Genomic DNA, 27,612 nt, shown 5'->3' with positions numbered 1-27,612 from the left:
TTGTTTGCCTTATTTAGATTTTTTGAGTTTGTGTTTTTGCCCTTCGTGTCCTTTTCTGTTCCCTGTTTGTTTGCCTTCCTTTCTGTAAGTAAAGTCTTTGTTAATTTTCTCCCTTTTGAGTTTTGTGTTTTTTTTTTTTTCACTCTGCGCCTGGGTCCCAGCACCCGTCCCGTTACAGAAGGAACCAGCCAGTTTGGGACCCAGCAGAGGTTTTTTTTTTTTTTTTTTTTTTTTTTTTTTTTTTTTTTTTTTTTTTTTTTTTTTTTTTTTTTTTTTTTTTTTTTTTTTGTTTAAAATGCCATCGGGGTGGTGGGAGCTTGAACCTCCCAGTGCCCGGGGCGGGCGGTCGCGGAGGCGCCGTGGTCGGGCTGCCTCCCGGTCGGCCAGACCTCCAGCTGATCAGCCGGCGGATCCTGACCCTTTTGAGGGGTCTCGGCTTGCGATATTCCCAGGGTCCGGCCCGCGGGGGTCCCGCCGGTCCCGTCCGGCTGCCCAGCCGAGTTCCCTACAGCTGTGGTCCGTGTTCCTGTCCCCTGCCCAGCCCAGATGGCAGGGCCCTCGGCCTGCTCCACCCCAAGTCCCAGAGGGACCTTCACGGCCTGCTCTGCCCCGAGTGCCGGAGGGACCTTCACGGCCTGCTCTGCCCCGAGTGCCGGAGGGACCTTCACGGCCTGCTCTGCCCCGAGTGCCGGAGGGACCTTCACGGCCTGCTCTGCCCCGAGTGCCGGAGGGGCCTTCACGGCCTGCTCTGCCTCAAGTCCCGGAGCGGCCTTCACGGCCTGCTCTGCCTCAAGTCCCGGAGCGGCCTTCACGGCCTGCTCTGCCTCAAGTCCCGGAGCGGCCTTCACGGCCTGCTCTGCCTCAAGTCCCGGAGCGGCCTTCACGGCCTGCTCTGCCTCAAGTCCCGGAGCGGCCTTCACGGCCTGCTCTGCCTCAAGTCCCGGAGCGGCCTTCACGGCCTGCTCTGCCTCAAGTCCCGGAGCGGCCTTCACGGCCTGCTCTGCCTCAAGTCCCGGAGCGGCCTTCACGGCCTGCTCTGCCTCAAGTCCCGGAGCGGCCATCACGGCCTGCTCTGCCTCAAGTCCCGGAGGGGCCCCCAGAGCCACCTGGAGCCCCGGAGAGGCTCCCAGATCCGCCTCGAGCCCCGGAGAGGCTCCCAGATCCGCCTCGAGCCCCGAAGAGGCCCCCAGATCCGCCTCGAGCCCCGGAGAGGCCCCCAGAGCCGCCTCGAGCCCCGGAGAGGCCCCCAGAGCCGCCTCGAGCCCCGGAGAGGCCCCCAGAGCCGCCTCGAGCCCCGGAGAGGCCCCCAGAGCCGCCTCGAGCCCCGGAGAGGCCCCCAGAGCCGCCTCGAGCCCCGGAGAGGCCCCCAGAGCCGCCTCGAGCCCCGGAGAGGCCCCCAGAGCCGCCTCGAGCCCCGGAGAGGCCCCCAGAGCTGCCTCCAGCCCCGGAGGCCTCGCCTGCTCTGACCCTTCCGCGGAGGCCGCCTGCTACACCCAAGTTTCGGGCTGTACTTGTGCCTCGAGCCCCGGGGGGGCCTCCGGAGCCGCCTCAAGCCCCAGGGGAGCCTCCGCAGCCGCCTCGAGTCCCGGGGGGGCCTCCGGAGCCGTCCAGAGCTCCAGAGAGGCCTCCAGAGCCGTCCAGAGCCCCGGAGAGGACAACGGTTCCATCTGTTGTCCCGCAGGGGCCGCCGCAGACTGCTCTGGCCGCCCCGCAGGCTAAGCCACCTGCCTTGCCCCCTAGCGTTCGAGCTCCCCCTGGCGTTCGTGCTCCCCCTGGCGTTCGTGCTTCCCCTGGCGTTCGTTCTCCCCCTAGTGTTCTCGCGCCCCCCAGTGTCCGTTCTTCCCCTAGTGTTCTTGCTCTCCCTAGTGTCCACACCTTGCCCCCTGGCGTTCGTGCTCCCCCTAGTGTTCTCGCGCCCCCCAGTGTCTGTTCTTTCCCTAGTGTTCTCACTCCCCCTAGTGTCCACACCTTGCCCCCTGGCGTTCGTGCTTCCCCTAGTGTTCTCGCTTCCCCTAGTGTTCGCCCTTCCCCCAGCGATCGTCTCTCCCCCGGTGTCGTCGCTTCCCCCAGTGGTCGCCCCTCCCCCGGTGTCGTCGCTTCCCCCAGTGGTCGCCTCTTCCCCGGAGTCTGTCCTGCCCCCAGTGGTCGTCCCTCCCCCGGTCTCGTCGCTCCCCCCAGTGGTCGTCTCTCCCCCGGTGTCGGTCCTTCCCCCAGTGATCGTCTCTTCCCCGGAGTCCGTCCTCCCCCCAGTGGTCGTCCCTCCCCCGGTCTCGTCGCTCCCCCTGGTGTCCATTCTCCCTTTGGTGTTCGTCCTCCCAACCGTATGTCCGTGTGTTCCCCGGCCCCCCTGTCTAATTGTCTGCCCGCCTGTTTGTCTGTTGGTCTACCCGTATGCGTGTCAGCCAGTTTGTTGGCCTGTTTGTCTGCCCCCCAAGCCGTCAGCCCATCGGCTAACGTGTTTGCCCGCCTGTCTGCCTGTCTGTCAGTGTGCCAGTCCGCGTGTGTTTTGTCTTGTTTGCCTGTGTGTCAGTCCCTATGTCAGTTGTTGGGCTCCCCCCTCGCCTTCCCTGTCTGCCTGTCCCTTTGTGTGTCCGTCGGTGTCGCTGTGTGCCTCCCCGCCTGCTTGTCCCTGTGTCTGTCCTTGTAGGTCTCCCGATTGTGCCAGTATCTGGCAGTTTCCCCCTCAGTCTTGTCCAACCCAGTCCAGTGTTGTCGTGCCCCGTCTCAGTCCTGTCCTGTATGTCTGCCTTGCCCCTGTCCAAGTCCCCCCCTGGTTTCCTGAGTCCCCCCTGGTTTCCTGAGTCCCCGTGTCGCCGGAGTGCGGGCCCTGAATTTCCCCATGTCGCCCGGAGTGCGGGCCCTGAATTTCCCCGTGTCGCCCGATGTGCGGGCCCTGAGTCTCCCCCGTGTCGCCCGATGTGCGGGCCCTGAGTCTCCCCCGTGTCGCCCGATGTGCGGGCCCTGAGTTTCCCCCGTGTCGCCCGATGTGCGGGCCCTGAGTTTCCCCCGTGTCGCCCGATGTGCGGGCCCTGAATTTCCCCGTGTCGCCCGATGTGCGGGCCCTGAGTTTCCCCGAGTCCTGCCCAGCCCTGAGTCTCCCCGTGTCGCCCGAGTCCTGCCCAGCCCTGAGTCTCCCCGTGTCGCCCGGGTCCTGCCCAGCCCTGAGTCTCCCCGTGTTGCCCGGGTCCTGCCCAGTCCCGAGTCCCGTTTCCCCCGTCCGAGTCCAGTCCCGAGTCCTGCGTCCCGTTCCAGTCCCGAGTCCCGTCCTGTTCCTGTCCAGTCCTGTTTCTGCCCCGAGTTCCCGTCCAGCCCCGAGTTCCCCTCCAGCCCCGAGTCTTGTTCTTGTCTTGTTCCTGCCCCAGTCCTGTTCCTGCTCTGTGTCCAGTCCCTGTTCCTGTCAGAGTCCTGTTCCCGTGTTCTGTCCCTGTTCTTGTCTTGTCCTGTCTCCAGCCCCCACCCTCTGTTGACTCCCTCCCCGGGTCGGCCTCCTGGGACGTCAGGAGCCGTCCCTTGGGGGGGGGGTACTGTCATGTTCCGGTGTTCCTGTCTGCGTTTTCCCTGTTGGGCCGCCAGATGGCGGCACTTCTGTTTTGTGTCCTGTTCCCCCCCTGTTAATTGTATTATTGGTTGTCTCGTTATCCCATCATTGTTCCCACCTGTGTCTTGTTATCCCCTCCTTCTGGTTTGATTGTTTTTTGAGTTCACCTGTGTCTTGTCACCCCCCTGTCTATTTAAGTTCTCTGTTCCCTTGACTCGGGTGCTGGTTCCTTGTGTTTGTTCCTAATATCTGTTGGTTTCAACCATATGTACCTGCCTGTGTTTGTTCTGACTTGTGTTTTGTTTTCAGACCGATTATACCTGCCTGTGTTTTGTTTTACCTGCCCTTGTGCTCTGTTTGACCTGCCCTTGTCCTCTACCTGCCTGTGTTCTGCCCTGCCCATGTTTGTGAGTTCCTCTGGTTTTCTGTTTTATTTAGATATTTTTTGAGTTTGTGTTTTTGCCCTTCGTGTCCTATCTGTTCCCTGTTTGTTTGCCTTATTTAGATTTTTTGAGTTTGTGTTTTTGCCCTTCGTGTCCTTTTCTGTTCCCTGTTTGTTTGCCTTCCTTTCTGTAAGTAAAGTCTTTGTTAATTTTCTCCCTTTTGAGTTTTGTGTTTTTTTTTTTTCACTCTGCGCCTGGGTCCCAGCACCCGTCCCGTTACACAAATCATTCATTTCTTTTCTCTGGGAACATTGAATGGATTTTATTTCAGGATGTATAACAGAGCGACATGATTCTGAGACTTTACCCTCTGTTTAACATCGTTTGACCTTAGTAGACCCTCTGGGCCATCTTTGTTCTATCTCTATGTTTCGTTCATGAATAATTTACAAGTTGTTCCGTACGTTCACAAAAATATTTGGCTCTGTTGAAACACAAGATTGTTCCACTCTGCAAAGAGTTCCTTGGACTGAATACATGATATTGACAATGCTGGGAGAGAGGGAAAATAGTGTATTTCAATTTCAAGACAGAAAGAAATTGTCCTATTTCGAACATCATACAATTTTTTTTGTAAAATTTAAAAGGCACACTTTTCTTTTCATTTTTTAAAGACTGTGGGCAGGTGGGAGTTTGACAGTCAAGCGGTTTATGTTTATGATACATTTGTAGTAACTTTTACTTGTCTATTTTAAGCGAAGTACTTACTCAGTGATGTAAAATCACCCCTCAATAGTTAGCCGCTGTGCTGTAATTAGTGTCGACGTTGTCTTGATTTGATCGCAGGTTTCTGCCTTTTTTTAAATTTAATAGTAGTTCTCCTTTAATAGGAGTAAATACCACAGTTTGGTGCTTGTACTAGAAGGACGGAGTGATTTAAATAAGGATGAAGTTGCTCACTTGTTTATGTTATACTGCAGGCATTAGAGAGCCTCTTTCATTAGTAATTGATACTAGCTATTTAATCAACATTGAATACTCGAGAGGACATAAATACTCAGAGGAAACGGCAGCGCTGACTTCTCGACCGTCTGCAGAGCGCAGCGGTTAGCGGCGTGCTAATCCCTCTGTCTCTTTTGTCAGATACCCAGCGTGCCTTGCAGGCGGTGGAGCGTCTGCAAGCCAAGCTGAAGGAGAGGGGGGACGTGCCCACCGAGGAGAAGCTGAGCCTGCTGAGGTCGGTGCTGCAGAGCCCCCTCTTCCACCAGATTCTCAGCCTGCAGAGGTCCGTCCAGCAGCTCAAAGATCAGGTGAGCGGGACGCGCCATGGGGCCCGTCTTCTCTGAGTTACAGTGTGCAATCAGCTCAGAGTGGAGTCAGTGTGCAGAGTTACAGTGTGAACTCAGCTCAGAGTGGATTCAGTGTGCAGAGTTACAGTGTGAACTCAGCTCAGAGTGGATTCAGTGTGCAGAGTTACAGTGTGAACTCAGCTCAGAGTGGATTCAGTGTGCAGAGTTACAGTGTGAACTCAGCTCCGAGTGCCTTCACTGTGCAGAGTTACAGTGTGAACTCAGCTCAGAGTGCCTTCACTGTGCAGAGTTACAGTGTGAACTCAGCTCAGATAGTGTGATTTTTACTCTTATATTGTACTTTTTCTGTCTTTTTGGCATATATTTACTCCGTCCTGAACTGACCTCAGGCATTGATACAGGAGAGACTGTACATGTTTTGTAAATATGTCTGTTCTTCATTTTACGGCACTCAAATTAAACACCACTTTTCCCAGCTGACAGTAATATTAAGTTATCAATGTACAGTAATAAAGCCATGCAGGGTTCTGCGTACACTGGTTCTAATATTTTTTGCTCAGATTCATGTCTTCTTTTGGTCCTATTAAAAACCCTCCCTCCCCTCGGCCCGCATTATAAATTCTGCCCATATTCCTGTAAGAGTTTTGCATAAGAGCGAGGGGATGGCGAGCAAACACGCGCGGGGCAAACAGAAACCATCTTGTTTGTCCTCGCGTGAAGCCCCGCCAGGCCTCAGCTCCGCGGTCAGTACGGGCGCGCTGAAGGGCGGCCATTACAGAACGCCGAGGTGAAGGCATGCGAGGCATTCCGTGGGAGGCGGGAACGCCGCGGGGGCCGCGCTCCGGGCGGGAATCTGACGCGGAATTCTGCCTACGTGCGCGGCGGTCCGTTAGGGCGGACCCTCGCGGTGCGGAAAGCCAACGCCGGCCGTACGGTATTCACGGCGGCCATTTTCCGAGGGCTCGCGTACGATGTCGCACTTTCTTATCGTGATAAAATGTGTTTACTGAAGTGAATCAGAAAAGCAGAAAAAAGATTTATTTTTCACTCATTTTCTGGATGACTCATGAGTCATTCATTTCCAATCAAGTTTCAGCACATAGTTATTTGCTGATTAATTTAAGCGAAAACAAGTTTTTAAAAGAAACTATTTAGAACAAAGATTGTGTCTGTCTTTTGTTTCCAGTCAAAAGGCCTACGAGAGACGGACTGTTTACGTGGCCCGGCTGGTCCGACTCAGCCCCGAAATCGCCATGGCAACCGGCTTTTGAATGTGCCGGGGAGGGGGCCGCAATGTGAAGTGGGGCAGAAACAATTCCTTTAAGCGCGCGCGCGAACCAAACTGGAACTTTAATCCTCTTAGTCCAGCCGACCAGCGCGGCTCGCGCGTAGAACAATCACCTGCGCCGCGCCCCCTCCCTGCCGTCCCCCACCCCACCTGCCGTACCCCCGCCGTACCCCCAGCCACATCAGCCATAGCTTTGGGCATGTAGTAACAAAAAACAGAGCCAGACAACACGTCGCATCGATGCAATCTTTAGCACACACATCCCTTAATGGGGAAAAAATAGGACAGAACAGTTCAAGCATAACGATTGATTATGTATGATGGCACTGCAGTTACTTTTCAGCTAAATAGCTGCTGTATGTTATTGTATTCCTAAGATAGATGGGACTTAATTTTCGGTGAAAACAAATAACTTTTTTTTAAAGAAAAAGGGCCATCTTGTGTTACTTTATTCTGATGTGAGCTTACATACCTGTTTCCTTTCATATTAACTAAAGAAAATCCCTGGATAAACACTCTAACTGATGAGCTATCGGCTATAGGATGTTATCTACTGGGGATTAGGCTTCCGAGCTAATCATTGCTGGATAACTAGCCATCTCGGGTCATTAAATGGGTGTTTTTCTTGTCCACTGATCTTATAATCTAACTGTAAACACAGATGCAGGTGAAGCACTGGGCCTGAACTCTGGTCCTTGCGAGCCAGAGTTTCTGCTCTCATTTTTTACATCTTTTACATTACATTACATTACATTACATTACATTTATTTGGCAGACGCTTTTATCCAATGCGACGTACAGAGGTGCATTTCATGGTCATAGACAACTGCTAAACACAGGTTCAGTAAGGTACAATACTTATTTTGTACAGCTATTTCTAGCCAAAAAATTTCTATTTCTAGCTTAAAATCAGTAACTAGTTCAGACCCAATAGACCAACTGAGGTGAGACCTGTAATCAGGTGATTTAATGGACCAATTAAATGCTGAGTGACAATGAAACCAATCAGATCACATGACTCTCCCAATTCCACGGAGGAGCACGCTGGCATACGTGATAGTGGACTGCATGATTGATTGCTGTGGACAATCAGTTCTTCCATTAATAGTGTTGCAAACAGGGAAAAGGTTCCTTTGAAATGATGCACTAGGTCCGAGAAATGTGGATCGTATGGAACAGACAGACTGGGGAGAAAAGACATTGAATACGTTCAGTGAAAAAAAAACTAACTATTAAATTAGAAACAAATTCAGAAAAGAAAAACACAAAGCTTGAATTGTGCAGTGAAACAGTGAAGGAGTGCCAAGACTTGTTTCATTCAATATCATTCCTTCAGCAACTTAAGTTGAAAAACGACTGGCCCGAATGCCTGGACCGGGCTCTTATGAATAAGGCACCCTGGCGAGTTCAGCACAACAGCTCACTACAGCTGCCTGAACAAAATAATAAACATCATTCTGGTCTAAAGAAAATGGAGGCCGTTCCCTAGCAACTTAATATCTATCCATTAGCATATTCTGTTGGCGTATTCTCTAGGTAAACTTAAAAGAAAGCATACCTAGTCTCCATGTTCTTGCCCAATCATTTATTGTGATGCTCAGCACTGAACATGTATTTAAAGATTTTCTCGCAGTCCTCCTCACTCATAAAGATACATGCGGTGTTTTCTTCCTGTGTGGTCATTTCTTAAAGTCCTCCCACATGACAGATAGTCTCACTGAACAAAGGTGAAGAATGATGATTCATACTCCTGCCAGGCTGACACACACACACACACACACACACACACAGAACCTGACTGGCTTAACCAGGCCCTTTGTGATTTCTGAGCTCACCAGGGCTCCCTGGTGAGCTCAGTTGGTTTTGGTCGGCCTGAGCTTTGGCCCGTGTCTCTGATGCGTTTTTGCGTTCAGGCCGTTCTGACCGGCTCGGCGTCGTGTGTTTCCAGGGCAACGCGGTGGTGCACAGCGAGCCGTGCCCCCCGCCCGCGAGCGAGCCCTATGCCCTGGCGCTCCCGAACGGCGGCCGCCCGGCCCACCCGGACCCCCCGGCCGCCGCCGCCGCCACCGCCGCCCAGATCAACGGCGGGCCGCCGCCCGAAGACTTGGAGCACGTCGTCCGATCCATGGCTCAGGTGACACGCCGCTCACGGTCTCTGGGCTTCTCAATCCGCTTTACCGCGCAGTCTTTTACAAAGACCAGCCGAGTGTGCAGGTGCTCAGCAGGGCTCTGTCAGACATAGAGAGAGAGAGAGAGAGAGAGAGGGAGAGAGAGAGAGAGGGAGAGACCGTGGCGGTGAAACGAAGCGTTGAATAACAACGGCTAAGAACACTCCAGCAAAAACAGCACCGCCACTGCATCATAACACCCATGTTTTTAACCAATGGGAGTGCTTTTTTGTAACACCAGTGCTGTAATGCCAGTGTTATAAGCCAGTGCGAGTGTTAGTTTATTACATGTTATAACATTTAGTGCATTTACCCATTGTGAGAATCTTTAAATATGCATTTTGATGCTTTAATGTATTTATTTTTGCTATCTGTTATCGGGTGCATCAGTGCTTTTGTGCTTTACCTTTACCAAACCTGAAGTCAACCGGGTGCCTAGCCCCATTCACTATGTCCTTTTTTGTGCAGTGGGTACTTTGTGCTTTTTGCTAGCTTGATTCTACATACACAGAACTAAACTTTATTTTCTTGTATCACTTGGCAAATATGAAGGAATAGGTTATGGGGAAATGTTTAAGAATACAGTTTTTTTTATAAATGTAAGAATACCCACAGCATGCGATTGTGCTGAAAGGCCTGTCCAAATGCTTTATTTAAAAAAGATGCGCTGACAGTACAACCAAATATACTGTTGATACGGACACAGGCCTATTGTGGTTTGCCGCAAAGCACTCTTCAGAGACAGACGAGAATAATTAAGACTTCAGAATTCAAAGAGGCAGATTATTCCAGTCTGAGCTGATGAAATATGCATTATGTAGTCTCAGACATGGATAATGGGGCACTGTCTGAACGCTCTTATTTAAATTAATATTAGGAGCGTTATTTCTGCTTTCCGAAGATGCCCTCGTCTTGGGCCAGCTCGAGGAGAATTATATCTTCCCCGGGCAGTTTTCTGAGAGAGGATGACACCTTTACAAGGGATTACGACGTCGTTAGCATCCTTTTGTTTCGCCCGCCGCGGGTGACTGGCCTCAATGTAATGAAGTATCGCAGTCGCGACAAAAGGAGGGGGGATTTGAATTGTCTCTTTTTAAAAAAATTTTAAAAAGGGGCGCTACGTGACGCACGTGGAGCTGTTGAAGCCCGTCTCCGGGGACCTGGGCTTCAGCGTCGTCGGGCTGCGGAGCGAGAACAGGGGCGAGCTGGGCGTCTTTGTGCAGGAGATCCAGCCCGGGAGCGTCGCGCACTGGTACGCCGCGTTCGCCCCGCGATGTAAACGCCTCGGTAAATCTGCCCAGAGGTGGGGAGGTCCGTTTCCTGCTTCTGGAATTCACGCCGAACTCCCTTTGTGCTTCTAACTGATTAATTAATTACAGCGGTTTAGGCCGCAGCTGTTCGCTCGTGGGTTCGCGAGTTTGGCGATGTAAAAATGTTAGCGCGTGTAAATGATCGCGCTAAGTGAAATAATTGAGAGCAGAAGTTGGCGCGAAATCCAGAAATGGATACGGGCCCCCTCCGGGAATGGAGTTCCCCCGTTCCGTGGGGTTCTGGGTTGGGGGTTAACTGCATTTCAGTTCCCTCAATTCAGGTAATCGACCGAAAATAGCTTCACGGGTTTGACAAAGGATAAGGTTATATGAGGACTTGTCGATTAATGGATAGAATTTTCGGTGAATTTCCTGAATTGGTTGGATTGAACTGGAATTGAACCAATGGGTTCATGTGCTGAGACCATTCACCCCTGCCCCCCCCCCCCCCCCCCCCCCCCCCCCACAGCGACGGGAGGCTGAGGGAGGCCGATCAGATCCTGGCCATCAACGGGCAGCCGCTGGACCAGACGGTGAGCCACCAGCAGGCGGTGAGCGCGCTGCAGAAGGCCGTGGAGAAGGTGCAGCTCACTGTGGCCCGAGGGCCCATCCCTCAGCTGGCCAGTCCCGTGGTGTCCCGCACCCCGTCCGCCGCCAGCACCCTGTCAGCGCACTCCAACGTGGTGAGGCCCCGGGGCGGCGCCTTTTAAACGCGCCGTTAGCACGCTGTTAAACAGCTCTACACCCTTTTACACACTGGCCACACTTCTGCACACTTTTACACACTCTGTCCACCTCTACACACTATCCACAATGCTACCAACTTTTACACACTCTATCCACAATGCTACCAGCTTCTACACACTCTATCCACCTTTATACACTATCCACAATGCTACCAACTTCTACACACTCTATCCACCTCTACACACTATCCACAATGCTACCAACTTTTACACACTCTATCCAACTCTACACACTATCCACAATGCTACCAACTTTTACACGCTCTATCCAACTCTACACACTATACACAGTGCTACCAACTTTTACACACTCTATCCAACTCTACACAATTTAACATATTTTTCACGGTACTACACACTTTTACAGACTACTCACTATGTTACGCACTCTACGTACTCTGAATCCTGTATCTGCCCAATGAAGGATTTCAATCTAGCTTGTGTTGCAAAAAAAAAACCCACAGATGTGGCAGCGTTCCCAATATAGTCTGACGAGATTACAGCCATTCTAGGCTTGCATATTCACTCAAACCACTGGTTACATTTGCATTTCAGCTATTTAGCAGATGCTCCTATCTAGAAACACTTACACAGCATACATTCATTTTGAATATGGTGCATCTATACAGCTGGGTATTTACTGAGGCAGTTCAGGTCAAGTACCTTCCTCAAGGGCGAAACTGCAATGCACCACCTGGGAATCAAATCCAGAGAGAGTCGCAGTTGCAGCTCCCTACCCATCGTGCTTCACTGCCGCCTTAGTTTTTGCCGATGTAATTTTGAAATATTCATCACATACGGATGTAAACAGTACCTGGAGAAGTTTGAGTGCTGATTGTACCCGCCCCTCTCTTCCTGCAGGCTCACTGGCAGCATGTAGAGACCATCGAGCTGGTGAACGACGGAACGGGACTGGGGTTCGGCATCGTGGGGGGGAAGTCCACGGGCGTCATCGTCAAAACCATCCTTCCCGGAGGGATAGCTGATCAGGTATTTATCTCGCCAACGGTTCGTTCAACCGAGCGGTAAAACATACCTTGTAAGATGCGTTCGTGTAATGTGAGGGAGCTGGTGAGCCTCGAACCTGGGCCTCCAGGGGGAGAGATGGCTGTGCCAACCAAAGACAAATTCACCCTTCAGGCACCGGCCCGTCCATCGAAGCCCCGCCTCCACTATCCCACTTCTGGTACCAGTGTAACTGCAGGGACCTAGCAAGGCTTGAACGGGCCACGCTAACTGCTGCGCTAAAGCAAAATTTACCCTTAACGGAGCTGTTAGGCAGCCTCAGGAGCAGATCGCTGCAGTGTGCCATTTTGTAAACTTTTACCGCTAACTGGTATCACGCCCCCCCCCTCCACCAGGATGGACGACTGCACAGCGGGGACCACATCCTGAAGATCGGCGACACCGACCTCTATGGGATGGGCAGCGAGCAGGTGGCCCAGGTGCTGCGGCAGTGCGGCAACAGGGTCAAGCTGGTCATCACCAGGGGAGGCCTTGACGACAGCACCTCTCATCCTGTCGTGCTGCCCACTGTTGCCGAGCAGCAGGTGAGCAAGGGATGCTGGGTTTTTACACGGCTCACTCAAATGAATGTGAACCTAGTGTTTACTCATATTTAATTTTTACTTTTTCCTAATATTTACTAATATTTACCCAGTATTGTTTAAACCTAACTGGAGTTCCATATTCGCATTTGTTGTGCATTGCAACCTCGTCAGGCCAGGATACAGCACTAGGAGAGCTCTTCTGAGAGTGGCACACGCTTCCTCTGTCCACACGAGGCGCTGTTGCAGTGAAGCGGCTCTCTGCCTCAGGCTAATGGTTGTTTTCGCTTCTCTCGGCAGGGCTATGAAGAGGAAGACGCTGACACCTTCGATGTGGAGCTCACTAAAAACGCACAGGGGTTGGGCATCACCATCGCTGGCTATGTGGGAGACAGAAACTCAGGTAAAGCTGCCCACTTAAAAACTAAAAAGCAACATGTTTTTGAATCGTGGAGAGTAAACATTCAGTTTGCTTATTTCTCCAGTACACCAGAAATTATATAGATAATATTACATACAATAACAGTTATTCACAGTTATTTTAAATGTTGAGTTAGTTAAATATTTGATTACATGTTCACTTTCTTTTCATTACAGAGCCCTCTGGTATTTTTGTAAAGAGTATTACTAAAGACAGTGCTGTTGAGCAAGACGGTCGGATCCATGTTGGTGACCAGATCATAGCTGTGAGTTTCTCAAATTAAGACTAACTTCCTGATTTAATTAATACTTATTGTCCATAGCATGCTTATTAATGATCAAAAATAGTAATATTCTAATAATAAGTAATGTTTCAGTAATAATCTTCATCCCTGAAACATAAAATAACAGTTGATGTATGAGCTTGAATTATTTTTTTTACCAAACTTAATAGTTATGTAATAATGATAAACAGCATATAATCAGATATTTCAAGAATTCCTGATTTGATTATTATTTTTCAAATAAAAAAATTTGCCTTGCCTGAAAAATGACTGACATACGTTTCACTTTGGTAAATGTGATTTGTGGTTTGCCAATTTAGCCACTTAAATACTTCGACTTCACGCATTAAACTTAATTTAAATCAGTGCGTAATTAATCACTGTTTATGAATGCTAAACATCTCTGCATGTAGTCTTAGGCTGGGGGTATTTTTAGCCGGCATATTATACCGCTGTCTCTCAACGGGTTCAAATAGAGGCAGGAGAACAGCTCATGCTCTTCCCCCAGATTCACACTTATGGCAGAACAGGACCAAACACTGGCCCACACACACAGGTCATAGGCAGATAATGCACAAAGTCTTCCTTCACTGGTGTTGTGACTGCAGTCTTTCTTGAGACAGATTACCCTTATTTCTTTAACTGCGCCGAGAGTGGGTGTTTCTTTCAGATAGAGGCCCTCATCTCCAGAGTGCTGGAATTATAAGGTTCTATCTGACAATTTTTGTCAAAAATGAGTCATGAACATATGTGTGTGTGTGTATGTGTGTCTTTGTGTCTGTGTGTCCGTGTGTGTGTTTGGCTGTGTGTGTGTGTGTGTCTGCCTGTGCATTTGTGTGTGTGTGTGTGTGTGTGTGCATGTCTGTGTGTGTGTGTGTGTGTGTGCGTGCCTCTGCGTGTGTGTGTGTGATTGCCTTTGTGTGTGTGTGTGTGTGTGCGTGCCACATGTGGCTTGTATTACAGGTGGATGGCACCAACATCCAGGGCTACACCAACCAGCAGGCGGTGGAGGTCCTGAGGCACACGGGCCAGGTGGTGCACCTGAAGCTGGTGCGGAGGGGCTTCCGGCCTGACGAGCCCCCGCTGGCCCCCGCCGAGCCGAAACCCCCGCTGACCTCGCTGCAGAACCTCGCCGTGGACCGGCTGGACTCGGACGCCACGCTCGGTACCACAGACAGTCAACCGCACCCTCCTAATCCCAACGTGTAGACAAGACGCGATGCTACGCTAACAGACAGAGTATCCGGATTACGGTGCTTTATAGCAGTGCATTACAGCAGTTAGGAACGGGCTGGACCCGCTGTGTGTTTTTGTCCCTCCTTAAAACCGCAACCACAGGGCCATTTTTAGCACCTAACCCTCCGCCCAGTCGCTGGAATTCCGACGGCGGGGAACCTATAATCGAGACGGTCCCAGTGCGGACGTCAGCTGTGGCGCTGCGCGGTAGAGCCGGGGAGAAAGCCGCCGGTGACAGCGCATTAGGACTTAGCCGCTCGTCCGCGCGTTGCTAGCGTGCTAGCGCAGCTCCGCGAAAAAAAAGCGACACCTGCGCTCCGCGATCGGTCGCGTACGCCAGCTGACGCGGTGCTTTTCATTGGTCGACAGAGAACGAGCTCTACCCGTCGCTCTGCGGAAACAGCAGCCTGGTCACCGCCGACGCCGACCGGCCGGACGTGAAGGAGGGTACGAGAGCCTTCATCAGTCTCTTCTACATGCGTGTGAAAGCTTGGAGGGCTTATCAGCAAACATTTAATTAATTCAGAGGGTTTAAAAAATTATAATGAACGTTATGGTGGCTGATGAAAAAGCTTCAGGATTATTTTATGTTCATACTTTTTTCGGAGGAAAATGCCAGTGTGTGTTTTGCTAATTTAAAGCACCTTCTGATTTATTATTCATGATTTGTTTAAAACTTGTTTATTACAGAAAGATTAGTGTACTTGCAGTCTTTTTCATTGTTTTTTTTTTCTAATTAAATTTGAACTTATTTATGTAATTAAAATCCGTTCAGCCTTTATTTTGTACAGACCTTGCTGATCCCAAGTTGCTTTAAAGAGAAAAATAATTATGCATTTTTAAGGACTCAAATTAACTGCAGCTGAGGAGCAGGAGCTGATGAGGAAGTGGCAGTCCATTCTTGGCTCCAGCAATGAAGTAATAGTAAGTCAACAAAATACTGAAAAGATACAGCTTATTACTTAATTTAATACAGAGAATAGATGTGTTCTTTCTTAAGTGGTGGCAATGCAAGCAGGGATTTAACTTCTGAATTTAAAAAATGTCATAATAAATGCTTGCATGGATTTGTTTTTGTGACTGGACACACCCGTTGGTCTCAGTTTAGTTTACTAATAACATGCTTTGTTGCAGTACCTTCAGGCTGCGCAACAGTTGTCATTAGAAGCAGATGTTTCATTTGTGATTACTGGGTGGTTCCAAGGTTTTGTTTTTATTTTTAGTTGTGACCTTAAGTGATTTAAATACCATGCGAGCGTCCGTGAAGCCCATCCCTGTTGGATGACGCATGGCACTGTGGGTAATGTAGTGAAGTTTGGATAACCGTGTTGCGGTCCATCAAGGTGGCGCAGGTGGAGAAGTTCAGCGAGAGCAGCGGGCTGGGCATCAGCTTGGAGGCCAGCGGCGGGCACCACTACATTCGCTCGGTCCTGCCCGAGGGGCCCGTGGGGCGCAGCGGGAAGCTCTTCAGCGGGGACGAGCTCCTGGAGGTGCGGAGGGAGGCCCAATAAATTCAGCGCCCGAAACGGCAGGCTTTGCACTCAGCCTGCGCGCAAATTGTTTTTATATCGCCGGGGAAAACGCCCGGCCCCGCATTCATTTTCGACAGCGTGTCAGCTCGACGGTTTGACGTGGGCCAGGAATCAATCAACGTTTGCCCTTAACTTTAACTTTCAAGTGAATGGAAGTGTTGTTTCTTTTCTTCATAAGCAGCTTGGCAAGATACCTTGGGTGAAGTTGCCAGTTTTGTCTGGGGGAATAAAAAACTAAATAAAAAAAAAAACTTTCACTCATTTGTTAGTTAAAGTTCAGGACAAATGTTGATTGAATCCTGGCCACAATTGTTTGTGGCTTGGGGCTGTTGTGCAGAATGACAAAAGTAAACTCACCAAAATAAACAACTGGCATTTATGCCATTTTTATCTTTAGTAAATGGTCTTATCCTGAGCAACTTCCTTTTTTATATGTACAATTCATTTATACAGCTGGCAGTTATTGAAAGTTGTGTACACAAAGTGGTGCTCAATGGCCATATGGGACTTGGATCTGTAATGTCTGTGTTACAGGGCCAAGATCCCTACCCATTATGTTAAACTTTTAGCCCCCCAACCCAAAACAATACAGATACATATAGTGTATACACCATTCATATATGTACACTTAAGCAGGGTCTTTAGTAAAGGAGGAGAATACGTCTGTATTGCAGGTGAATGGGATCTCCCTCATTGGCGAGAGTCACAAGGAGGTGGTGAGCATTCTGAAGGAGCTCCCCGTGGGCGTGTACATGACATGCTGTCGCCCCGCCCCTCGCCTGAAGAGTGACGCCGATGTCACCCAGCCCACCCTGGAGGAGGAGGAGGCGCAGCCGGAGTCCGCCGAGAAGGTACCCGATACTGACCACCCGCCGCAGCCTCGGATGCCACAGGCCCGTCCCACCTAAAGGGGAACCCGCGGGGGGAACCCGTTTACCTGTCAGCCCGCCGGTGGTGAAACGCGCGCACGTTTTACACGGGAGAGATTCCAGGGGAGGGGAATTAACTGTGAGAGCAGCACAGTCGGGGGGGGGGGGGGGGAGCGAGGAGCCGCGCGCGGGCCGCTCGGCGATATAAAATGGCCGCCTAATGTGGAGAGACACCCCTTGAGATGAGCAGAGTCATCTCCATTAGGGGCCGGGGGGCCTGTCGCCACCCCGTCTGAAATCATTCATTACGGCCGTGATTACCTTCCCTCGGCAACACCCCCGCAGCCTATTAAACGCGCCGGAGTCCAAAACGTGAAGCCTGATTTGCCGTCGATTAGGATTGGTGTCAAAGAGGCGGGCCAGGTTGTATGTCCTGTGAGAATACGCCAGCGGGTTTTTCATTTGGCGAGAAAAATAAACAAATACTTACTGCGCGACTGCTTTGCGCAGCGTTTTAACCGTCATATTGTCAAGACCTGGCTGCGTTTTTTACGCGTCGTTATCGATTGCCGTGTTTATGCTAGATACTTTTTAAGACGTCTGTCATCAAATCAATACCGGTTCCCCTCGTGGAATGGAAACAGTGAAGTATTAAATTATGTTTCCCTCCTAGAGATCTTAAGCCAGTGTCTATGGAAAATAGCACGCGCTCCACGTTAAGGCAACTCAACTCTACCTCCTTACCTTGGTACGGCCTGGCCAATGCAGCGGCAGGTTGCCAGGTTTTCTCTGATAAGGATTAGGATTAGGATAAGACGGGAATAAGTCTGTTTATCAATGTCGGCCCAGTGTGAATCAGTCGGGGTGCTGGAGGATGTGACAAGAGGCAGCCTTCGAGCGAGCGTAGCATGGGGCTAGCTAGCGCTGTCAGTCAGCAGTTTTCCGCTGCCTATCCCCTCAGCAGAAGCCGTCAGCTCGGTAAACGGCCGACGAGGGAAAAAAGGGCAAGAGGCAGGCGCTTAATATTTCTTTTAGCGGTCGAAGAGCGCTGGGATTTCGGTGCGGTCTCTAAGCATAACCATTTTTTCCCCGAGATACAGGGGGGCCATGACGGATTCGTCGTTTCCGCGGAAACGGACGACGCCGCGAAGGCCAACGCGACAGACGAGACGCTAGGGTCCACTCTGGCCATGTGGGAGACGGAGATTCAAGACATCGATCTGGAAAAGGGAGACTGCGGCCTGGGGTTCAGTATTTTAGACTATCAGGTACGTGCGAGTTCGTCTGAGCGGGAGGCTTATGCATTGCGTTTAACTATGAAGTGGTTTTTAACTGGAGGTTTTAAAATGGCTGATTTATGGGGACTGTACCTGTGATTACCCAGCATCCTCTGCAGTAAAGTGCAGTCATGAACGCCCGTTTTCTAGGCTATATATCTCTGAAAGCACAATCAAATGAGGCCACGTTTCTATTTAAAATACAGCCTTGGATTTAGAGCCGCACAGTCACTTTATGGGCAATGTGACCGCGTCATTTTCAAGTTTTAACGTGTCTTGGTTACTTTTTTGTACAGCGAAATTACAATAATAATAATAATTAGTATTATTGTTTTCTGTTTTTATTTATTGATGTTTAGCAATACATTTACAGAACATTCAGAAGTTTTGGAATAAATCACATTTCACTCGCCTGTAAAGGAAGAAACTAACTGCAATTTAATTCATGATTGGAATGTAATGTCATGAATTATGAAATGTCATGAAAATGTCCTGAAGTTCTATGAATACTATGCAGTTAATTAACTGGATTTCAGTTCAGCTTCTTGAGTTGATTGAATTGAAATGGAGTTGAACCCGTCTCTGACCAGTAAACAACAGTCGTATTCTTCACACAACTTCATATTATTGAATGTAGAGTATGTACAATATAAAAACTAGCCCAGCGGCGTTGTGAGCGCTGCACCTTGTGTGACCTCTGACAGGACCCCGTGGATCCCGCCAAAACGGTGATCGTCATCCGCTCGCTGGTGCCCGACGGCGTGGCGGAGCTGGACGGCCGCCTCCTGCCCGGCGACCGGCTGATGTTCGTCAACGACACGGACCTGGAGAACGCCAGCCTGGAGGACGCCGTGCAGGCGCTGAAAGGGGCGGCTATGGGGACCGTCCGGATCGGGGTGGCCAAGCCACTGCCTGTAAGGACCCCGGTCTGCTCTGTGATGCAAAACGAGACGTGGGGGTGTGTGTGCGTGTGTGTGCGTGTATGTGCGTGTGTGGGTGCACGTTTGTGTGTGCATGCGTTTGTACGCGAGTGTGCATGTGTGTGTGTGCATTCATGTGTGCGAGTGTGTGTGTTTGTGTGTGCGTGCATTTGATTGTGTGTCTGTGCATGCGTGTATGTGTGTATGTTTGTACATTTGTCTATGAGAGAGAGCGACAGAGAGATAGTGTGTGTATGTGCGGTTCATGTGTGCGTATGTTTGCGTGTGTGTGTGTGCGCGCGCATGTGTGTATGTTTGTACCTGAGAGACTGGTGCGGTAACCATTTTTGAAGTGTCCTTTTGTGGCTAGTTTTACTTTTTAATGCTGAGAAAATCGTGTACAGTGTTAAAATCATAAGCTAACATCTCAGACATTGGCAGCAGCAGCTGTGCTTCCTTTGATTGAAATTGCTTTCTATTCTTTTTTTTCAGGCACTTTGCTCAACATCTTCAAAAGGCAGCGCTTTTATGTTTGTAGAGAGATGCATTACAGTGCCCTCTCCCTGGTGGTGTAATTCTCTCTGTATAGTTAAAAAAAAATCATTTGGTATTTTCTGTCCTTTGAAATAGATTTTTTGACAGACATTTACTCTGAGCCTTGATGATGGGGTGTCAAGTATACAGTCGTTGCTGCCGGTTGGGTTTTGTCCTTCTAGAAGTTTCTGTGTGTCTCCCCTGGTGAAAACGGCTTCAGCTCTTTTGTGCTTGGGTCCAGTCTGCATTTAGCGTTTTTTTGTGCTCTGATCTTTGCGCATTTCTCCCAATCAACCGAAGAAAATCAATTCAATCGAAGAAAAAATCAAAACATCTCTCACAAAAAGTTTTTTTTTTAAATTACTGTCAACGCCTTTGCAATCAATTCATCTCATCAAAATCATAGGCGAGGAAATCAGAAATCAGGGATTTGTATCAGGCCTTGCTCAGTGCTAAAGCAAATAAGACTTTCACAAAGGCATACGCTGCTAACACACAACTCCCACATAATAAAGCCACAGCCTCAGTGAGAACAAGTCCAAATGTAGGCTGAATGTAGACATCTAGAGGGGTGGAAAACTGGGTTGAGAGTCGTTGAATTCTGACCAGTTTTTTGTCTGCCAAAACACAGTTTGGCAAACGGCTCAGAAGTGGTTAACATCGACTGTGTTTTCGACTTTAAAAAAAAAAAACCTGAAACTTCCATGAGTTTGTAAGTGAAAGTCAGTGGACAGATGTTGACTCAATCTGGGCCAGCGCCTGTTGGGGCGGCGTGGGCTCTCTGTCGGAACTCAAAGCGCTGGAACAGCTGAGCTCGTCTCCTGTTTTCAAACCCACGTTTTAACGCACAGGTTAAAAGGCCACGCGCATCAGACGTAGCGCCCGAATAAGAAGAACGTGATCTTTTTTTTTTTTTTACACGCGAGTTCCTCCTCCTCCTCCTCCTCTTTGACCACAGCTGTTGTTTTTGCGCTTCACGCTCCTCGCCCGCCAATCGCGGCGGGTGTCTTTGAACTGCGTTTTCTCTCTCCTCCTCTGCTTCTTTTATTCACCCCCCCCCCCCCCCCCCCCCCCACTTCCTGTTTGCTCAGATCGACTCCGTCGAAGCGGAGCTGACGGACGAGAGGACGTTTGATCGGCGGTTCTCCGGAGATGCGGACGACACCTTCCACGCGTCCCTGCTCGGTCTCCACGGCAGCGCCCACAGCGCCGATCTGCGCTTCCAGATGTCCGCGCTGGCGTCGACGCCGGAGGTAGACAGCCCGTCGGCGGCGAGCGCCGCGCACCAATCGCAGAGCGCCGAAACCCGCGGAGTCACCGCGCGTCTGTCGAAATGCACGCTTGAAAAAATACGACCGCGTCAGTTCACTGTAAAGAAATGCGCCACCACTTAGAGATGAGGTGTGAAATCGCAGCTTACATTTAATGCGTATGTATATATTATCATGTTTAGTGTTACTATTACTAAAAATACTAAATGCATGTTTCTGATGGTTCGAACGAGCTGTCGGCTGAAAAAGTTGACGAAATGAACGTTTTTAGCTCCCTCCCCCCCCCGTATCTGTCCCATTTTATCGTGGTTATCTCGCAATCCCAGAATTCCCGTGGCCTGTGTGCGAACGAGTGGGGTCTGCGGACTGTCGCAGCGTCCGTGCGGATGAGTCTCACCTTCAGAAATGCAGTCGGCGGCGGGGTGACGTACGCTACGTTCCGAGATCGTATCTCCCCACTCCCATTCGGCTTCAAAGCCAAATTCTGACGAGAGGCAGAGCCGTTCGACGACTGATGAGCTTCAGGAACATTCCGGGAGAGTTACAAACTCCCGGCCTGCGAGAGGCGAAGAAGGCAACAGAGAATCTCTTAAAAGCTGCAAATCTCTTCCGAGGGGGAGGAATCTTTACTGCGCGCTATTCCCCTCCAGCGGGCCCTGCTTGCAGTCTGTAATATTCGAGATTTACTGTGGCAAATCCCGCAGCCGCAGATTTTTTATTTTCTTTCTTTATTCTCTTTTATTGTTACCTTCAGGATGCTGCGGTGGAATCTGCCCGGTGATTCATAGTCACGGGGAGCGGGCTCCACTGCATCGCGTCCGTGGAGACGGAGCTATATTGTGGTTTTGAACCACCACGCGCTCTAAAACAGGATCAATTAAGTTTACGACTATTCCCCGGCGGACGGCCGCGGCCAATGAGAGGGCCCGTTACTGGGAGCAGGCGGAGGCCAATGCAATGAATTAATTGTCGGTTGGGATAATTGTAATTCTAATGGAGCGTAACCCTGCGGTGCAATACGGTTTGTTTTGTCTGGCAGGCGGCTCAGGAGGACCTGTTTGCGGAGGCCTCCTTCCCGGCGCCGCTGGCTGGATTCGCTGACGAAGCTGAACCCTTTTCCCCGGAAGAGAAGCCCATAGTTTTCTCCCGGCCCTGGGGTTCCGCGGCCCCTCCCCCGTCGCTCGGCGAAGCGCCGCTCCGGCACGGCTTCGAGCTAGCGGAGCCCGAGCAGCGCTCCGCGCCGGAGGTGGCGCCCCCCAGTGGTCATAATGAGGAGCGGGAGTCTGCAGAGACTGCCTTGGCCATCGAGGCCTTCCCTGACATTACGCTCCATCTCAGAGGGGGTGACTCCCCAGGGACGAGCACAGAGGAGCTCTGCATTAACCCACCAGTCCATGAAGGCTTTGTGAAGGTAATAAGCCCCCCCCCCTCATAGAGATCTGTCTTTCCCTAACAGCTTAATCTGCCGCCCACTGCGGTCATTGTGCAAGCGTCGCGCTCACGCCAATTTAAAATTGATTGGAAACCTATTGTGCTCGCGAAGAGGTTCCAGAGGTTTGGCGCGTGAAGTGTCTGCTACAGAGGCATCGCTCTTAATGATCAGCTCCCACAAGGCTGGGGAAAACCTGAGCCATGGATCTGTGGTGTATCATTAGCTTACCCAAATCAATGGATTCCTTGTGAAATCTTAACTAATCACGCCTCCCAGCCAAAAAGAAGTTCTCTCTAGGTTCCGTTTGTCTTGGAGAAAAAGTCATGGGAAATTAAGATGCGTATTCAAATGATACGCTGCATATCAGATCTCTTGAGACGTGCTTTAAATTGGGTACTGTAGCCGAATTATTAAGGGGGAAAGAATTATTTTCAGCTACACTGACTTTTCAGAAATTATCTTATCTACCCTTGTTGCACCTTTAACTCTGTTCAGTGCTTTGGGTATACGACGCGAGCTTCATGAATAACATGTATTATTATGGTTTGTGCAATCAGACGACGGAGACAAAACTTTGTAAAGATAGGGAAATCATAACCCATTGCTGGAATTGTAGAGCAGCACTTGTGTCTGAATTCCATAACCTATCCAGTCCCCTCACCCCTTGCCCATCGTGGAAAACCCTTAACCATATTAAGGTGTGCATGGTAGTTCGTAGTTGCATGAATAGCAGGCAGGAACGTGATCTGTGCATGCATCCTCTGTCCTTTCCAGTCTAGCGTTTGGACTAGCATCTGGTCTCCCGTTTTGTCTTCAATAATATGCTGTTGTGTTTTAGTGTGTAATTTTAATCAGACCTTGCGTCAAATAATGAAATGCTTTGTCCTTGAGAGACCAGTAAGATTCCTGCTGATGACTGAGTCTTATCTGTTCTCACTGATACCCAGAACAGGAGTCTTCTTTCACATGACGGTGCATTTTGGTTACTAACACATTTTTCAATCTGCAAGAGAGTTTCAAGCTTTCACAGGCATGTGTAGAACTCAATTATTTTTGAGTCAGTATTTGACCTAGATCGGGATTGAATGCGCATGAATATGATTTGGGGAACATTATCATCACTGAGTAATGTGCTGTTGATAACGCTCCCTGTAGCGTTGTTTATCAGTAACAGTAGGATCCTCCATGGTGTGCTTAGGAAGAAGAGCTATGCGCGGAATCCAACCCCATGGAGGGGGCAGATAAACAACAGGCCGCCGCAGGAAGCACCTTTGAAAGGACAATTACAGTTGTCAAGGGCAACTCCAGTCTCGGTAAGTTATTGCTTTTCTTTGGAGTTCTTCTCCGTATGTTAATACAAGAACACAAAGACAGTAGTTCTGATTCCTCGCAAGCTTCTGCAGTTGTTTATGATCATTTCATAACTATGAATCACTTACAATAACTATTGAATATATTTTTGTTTAAAATGTATGTTTACATTTTTAATGCTTTCAGGGGTGTAGTAAATTTACTGAAACATCCTGTTCCTGTCATTTTCAGAACGCATACGCACACATCACTTTTTTATGTTTCTACCATCATTTTCCTTAGAACCTCATTTTGTTTAACATTGTTGGAAAATGTTTTCCTAGCAATCAAGTAGATATATTAGCTAATAAAAGACATTGTCTCCCAACCTCATTATTTCATTCTGAAAATTGCACCGTCAAATAACTAATAGGTAATAAATGATTATGTACAACAGCTGTGATGGACAAGCACAGGGTGTTTACGAAGTCCAGTATAGTTCTGAAGCTCAGTGTGTTTCTGAAGCCCAGTATAGTTCTGAAGCTCAGTATAGTTCTGAATTCCAGTATAGTTCTGAAGCCCAGTATAGTTCTGAAGCTCAGGGTGTTTCTGAAGCTGGTGTGTTTCTGAAGCCCAGTTTGTTTGTGAAGCTCAGTGTGTTTCTGAAGCCCAGTATCGTTCTGGTTCCAGTGTGTTTCTGAAGCCCAGTATAGTTCTGGTTCCAGTGTGTTTCTGAGGCCCAGTACAGTTCTGAAGCCCAGTGTAAACTCTGCAGTGTGTTCGGCAGGGATGACCGTGAGCGCCATAAAGGACGGCTCGGGGATGCTGATCCGCAGCATCATCCACGGCGGGTCCATCAGCCGCGACGGGCGCCTGGGCGTGGGCGACTGCATTTTGGCTGTCAACGGCGAGCCCACCACTCACCTGACCAACGCCCAGGCCCGGGCCATGCTCAGGAGGCACTCTCTCGTTGGGCCAGACATCAGGTAAGCACAGGGGCCGGCGTTTGGACAGGGGCCCAAGGTCCCCATTTATAAAAGAGTCATAAGCTCATACTGTACACAGGAGTTAATACTGTATCCAATATGCACTGTACAGCCGTATGATTTAGGTATAACTGCCAATATTAGCACAACTTATCAGCACGCATTTAAAGTCCACTCAATAGGGAAATTGTAGTAGGCATAGATCCAGTTTTTTTTTATTTCTTTGCCATTTTTTGTGTTATTTAATATTATTATTTAATAGTTTACCGCATATTTAGACTGACTGTTGGACCAGTTGAACCTGTCAAATGAGGCTGCTACAGAGGATACAGAAAGGTTTTTTTTAACCACTGGATGTGGTCTCTCCTTGAGAACAGTGGTTTTCCGTGTGATACAATAAGGGTGCAGCTTATTCAGAATCCCACTCATTAGTGGTTTTTTCTCACTGATAGAATAACGTGAATGAAGAGAGCTGCATGAACTGAATCCATGCGGTTCATGGCCGTTTACTTTGACACAAAGCCATTTTGAATTTGGATGCTTACCAGGCACTGGAGGTAGATTATATTGACACAATTTATGGACAGATGCAATGATGATTTGAAAAGCAGGGAGTTCATCAGTTTCAGTTGAATACTGTGAGCAAAATTCCTTGAGGTCTGCTTTTTTTCTGTGGAACCAAGGTAGACTAAAACCTACATGACTTATGTGCCTCAATCTAGTGTTTTATTAAGCATACAACAATCGGAGCGTTCAGAGTATTATCTCTTGACATAGTACATGATGGGGTAGTCATTCAAGTTGAATTCCTACTGTAGCAGCATCATAATGTACAATATGTTACAGAATGAAGACCCCTTTAAGTTTATCAAAACGTATTTTTCAATACCCTTCTAAACTGACATGTTTTAAACGGTGCATGTTTTTTTGATTGTGTATCATCAAACTCAAATTTAAGTTTATGCTGATGTCACTAAAGGGTCACATAATGAAGCTAAAAGTACTAGGCTGTCTGATAAGAATTTCCTGTTCATTAAATTACCGACATGTTAATTTAAGTACCTTTTTTGTGTTCATCTTTTGCAAAAGAGAGTTGCTAGAGGCATGAAACAATTTAGAGAAAAAAAAGTTTATTCCCATGTCACCCTGGTTACCTTAAAAGCACTCTCCCTGTGGAGTATCCACCATAGTGAGCTGCTGCCATCGACTAGTCTGGGCTTAGGCCCCTGCCTGTTTTGTGATTGCCTCTCCAAACTGAGCAGGGGGCACTGTTGTTCTTTTGTTTGTCTGTGGAATGGATAAAAAAAATCTTTGGTTATACCTATCAAAATTATGTTTTCAGCTTTACTGTACATTTGGGATTGGCCTGGTGGTGAACCGTAGTTGACCTCACCTTCCTCTAGTCCTGCTAAGCCATAACGCTTCTTTCTGAACTGAAATACCGGGCTGTCGTGTCTGTCTCAGAGTGCTGTCTACAGCTGCTGTGTATCAGAGCTCTTTTCACGCTCTAAATTTCTACGCTGCATTGGCTCCCCTGTTAAGTCCAGGATTAAATATAAAGCGCTGCTTACTTCCTGTAAAGCACTTACTTGCCTTGGACCGTCATACTCGTAGGATGTGATTGAACCTCGTGTTCCCAGTCACACTCAACGACTGACTTCTTGGTGATTCCTCACAATCGTTTAAAAACAGTTGGGGGAAGAGCTTTTAAAAATCACATGTTAAGACTTAACAGTGCTTATTTATGTTGGTTTGGACTTTTAGATGACTTTTAAGTTTAACTGTAATTGTGCGCTCTGGGATGTATACATGAAGAGCATTTTATACAAGCTTATTGTACTGTATTGTATTGTGTAGATCTTCTTGCGTGCCAGAGGACGATCAGTGCCCCTATTATGTGTGAGTATGGCTAACGGGCTAACGGGCTAACTGCCCAAGCTAACGGTGTGCCCACTGCCCCCTTCCCCCTCCTTCTCTTCTCCTCACTCTGAGCCAGGTCGTTGTGATGTCATCTGTATGAGTACTGTTTGTGCATAAAGGCATGGGGAACCAGTCTGGCCCTAGGAGCTTTATCCAGATGACTCCAAACCAACCCTTAGGAAAATGAAATATACTAAAAATACATGTAAATAAAATATATTTTATATTACATATATATATATATATATACATATATATATATATATATAATAAAATATATATGTAAATAAAATTTAACATTGAGATATTGCAACACTTTGCAATGTATGGCCAAACATAAAAATTATTGCAATTTTTAATTACTGTCATATGAAATACACTGCTATTAAATATATCAAGCACATATCTATATATTTAAGTCCTTATATTTGCAATATATTGAAGTATATTTAATTTTTAAGGGAACACCACACAATGTACAGGGAACCGCAACTGGAGAGATTATGTTTTTTTTTTTTTGTTTTTTTTTGACAACACAGGCTCTAATGTGCCTCTTGAACGCAATTGTTGCCTCTCGAAAGCAATCGACCCTTTTCCAGTCTCGCCTTTCAAGGCGGCGACTGATTGTCGCTGCTGGTGATTCGGCATTCGTCAAAACTCGGAAGCAATCAAGGAACCAAGACCAAAATTTGAACAGGAAAAAAAAAATGCAGTTATTCTACTGTTTGTTGGATTCTGTTTGTGCGGTTGCAGGCTCAAAATGCTATTTTGGTGTACTTCAGCTGCCATACAATAAAGTATTAAACAAAAGCTCGAATTGAAGTTTAAGCTGATGTCACTGAAGGGTCAGAGGTAGCAGGAAAAAGAACCAGGCTATTTGATTCTGTTTTAATTAAATTAATCTTACCTAAATATTAGTGTTAGAAAATGTGTCAGAAAATCACTTGGTTGAGGGTTCAGCAGCATGAATTTTTGATTCATACATTCTTGTACTCTACATTTAAACATTAGTTTTGCATATATTTTTGTGTAACTTTTGTTTAGTGTCTAGAACATCACTAGTGTTTCACATTTCAGATTTTCTCAGGCGACAGCTGTTCTGGAAAAATCCACTCACTATCTGGATAAACCTCACCCCAGACGCCCCCAACACCACTAACCAGAGTCCCTGTTTCCCATTAACTCTTTTATTTTTGTTGTTGTGTGTTTTTGAAGGCTTCCAAGGCCCATTTCCGTTGTGTGATTTACACCTTATGCGTCTGGCAAAGTCACCCATCACTCACTAATTCACTTTCGCATTTGCTCTGGCCTCAGAGCAGGGGTACCTGACATGCTGTAGAAGGGGCAGTCT

At 48.5% G+C, this 27,612-nt stretch overlaps 1 protein-coding gene across 11 annotated transcripts in view; it reads left to right on the top strand.

Moving 5' to 3' along the window:
- The window catches only part of LOC118232083 (multiple PDZ domain protein), a 57,104-nt gene that overhangs the window by 3,450 nt on the left and 26,042 nt on the right, over positions 1-27,612 (top strand). For 6 of the 11 annotated variants that reach the window (XM_035426666.1, XM_035426670.1, XM_035426665.1 and 3 more), the window contains exons 3-22: positions 5,065-5,231; positions 8,468-8,653; positions 9,800-9,939; positions 10,467-10,680; positions 11,605-11,733; positions 12,105-12,293; positions 12,591-12,693; positions 12,888-12,976; positions 13,958-14,159; positions 14,600-14,677; positions 15,075-15,154; positions 15,574-15,720; positions 16,437-16,613; positions 17,732-17,899; positions 18,613-18,822; positions 20,454-20,615; positions 21,673-22,044; positions 23,264-23,378; positions 24,131-24,341; positions 26,199-26,240. In XM_035426666.1, coding sequence (XP_035282557.1) covers positions 5,065-5,231; positions 8,468-8,653; positions 9,800-9,939; positions 10,467-10,680; positions 11,605-11,733; positions 12,105-12,293; positions 12,591-12,693; positions 12,888-12,976; positions 13,958-14,159; positions 14,600-14,677; positions 15,075-15,154; positions 15,574-15,720; positions 16,437-16,613; positions 17,732-17,899; positions 18,613-18,822; positions 20,454-20,615; positions 21,673-22,044; positions 23,264-23,378; positions 24,131-24,341; positions 26,199-26,240 — 3,181 coding nt within the window. The remainder of the gene's footprint in view (positions 1-5,064; positions 5,232-8,467; positions 8,654-9,799; positions 9,940-10,466; positions 10,681-11,604; positions 11,734-12,104; positions 12,294-12,590; positions 12,694-12,887; positions 12,977-13,957; positions 14,160-14,599; positions 14,678-15,074; positions 15,155-15,573; positions 15,721-16,436; positions 16,614-17,731; positions 17,900-18,612; positions 18,823-20,453; positions 20,616-21,672; positions 22,045-23,263; positions 23,379-24,130; positions 24,342-26,198; positions 26,241-27,612) is intronic. The other 5 variants (XM_035426667.1, XM_035426674.1, XM_035426669.1 and 2 more) reach the window with 5 other exon arrangements.

Source organism: Anguilla anguilla, chromosome 7 (genome assembly GCF_013347855.1).
Source record: "Anguilla anguilla isolate fAngAng1 chromosome 7, fAngAng1.pri, whole genome shotgun sequence".
Lineage (NCBI taxonomy): Eukaryota > Metazoa > Chordata > Actinopteri > Anguilliformes > Anguillidae > Anguilla > Anguilla anguilla.
Note: the sequence above shows the minus strand (reverse complement) of the source record. Positions and strands in the feature narration are given on the sequence as shown.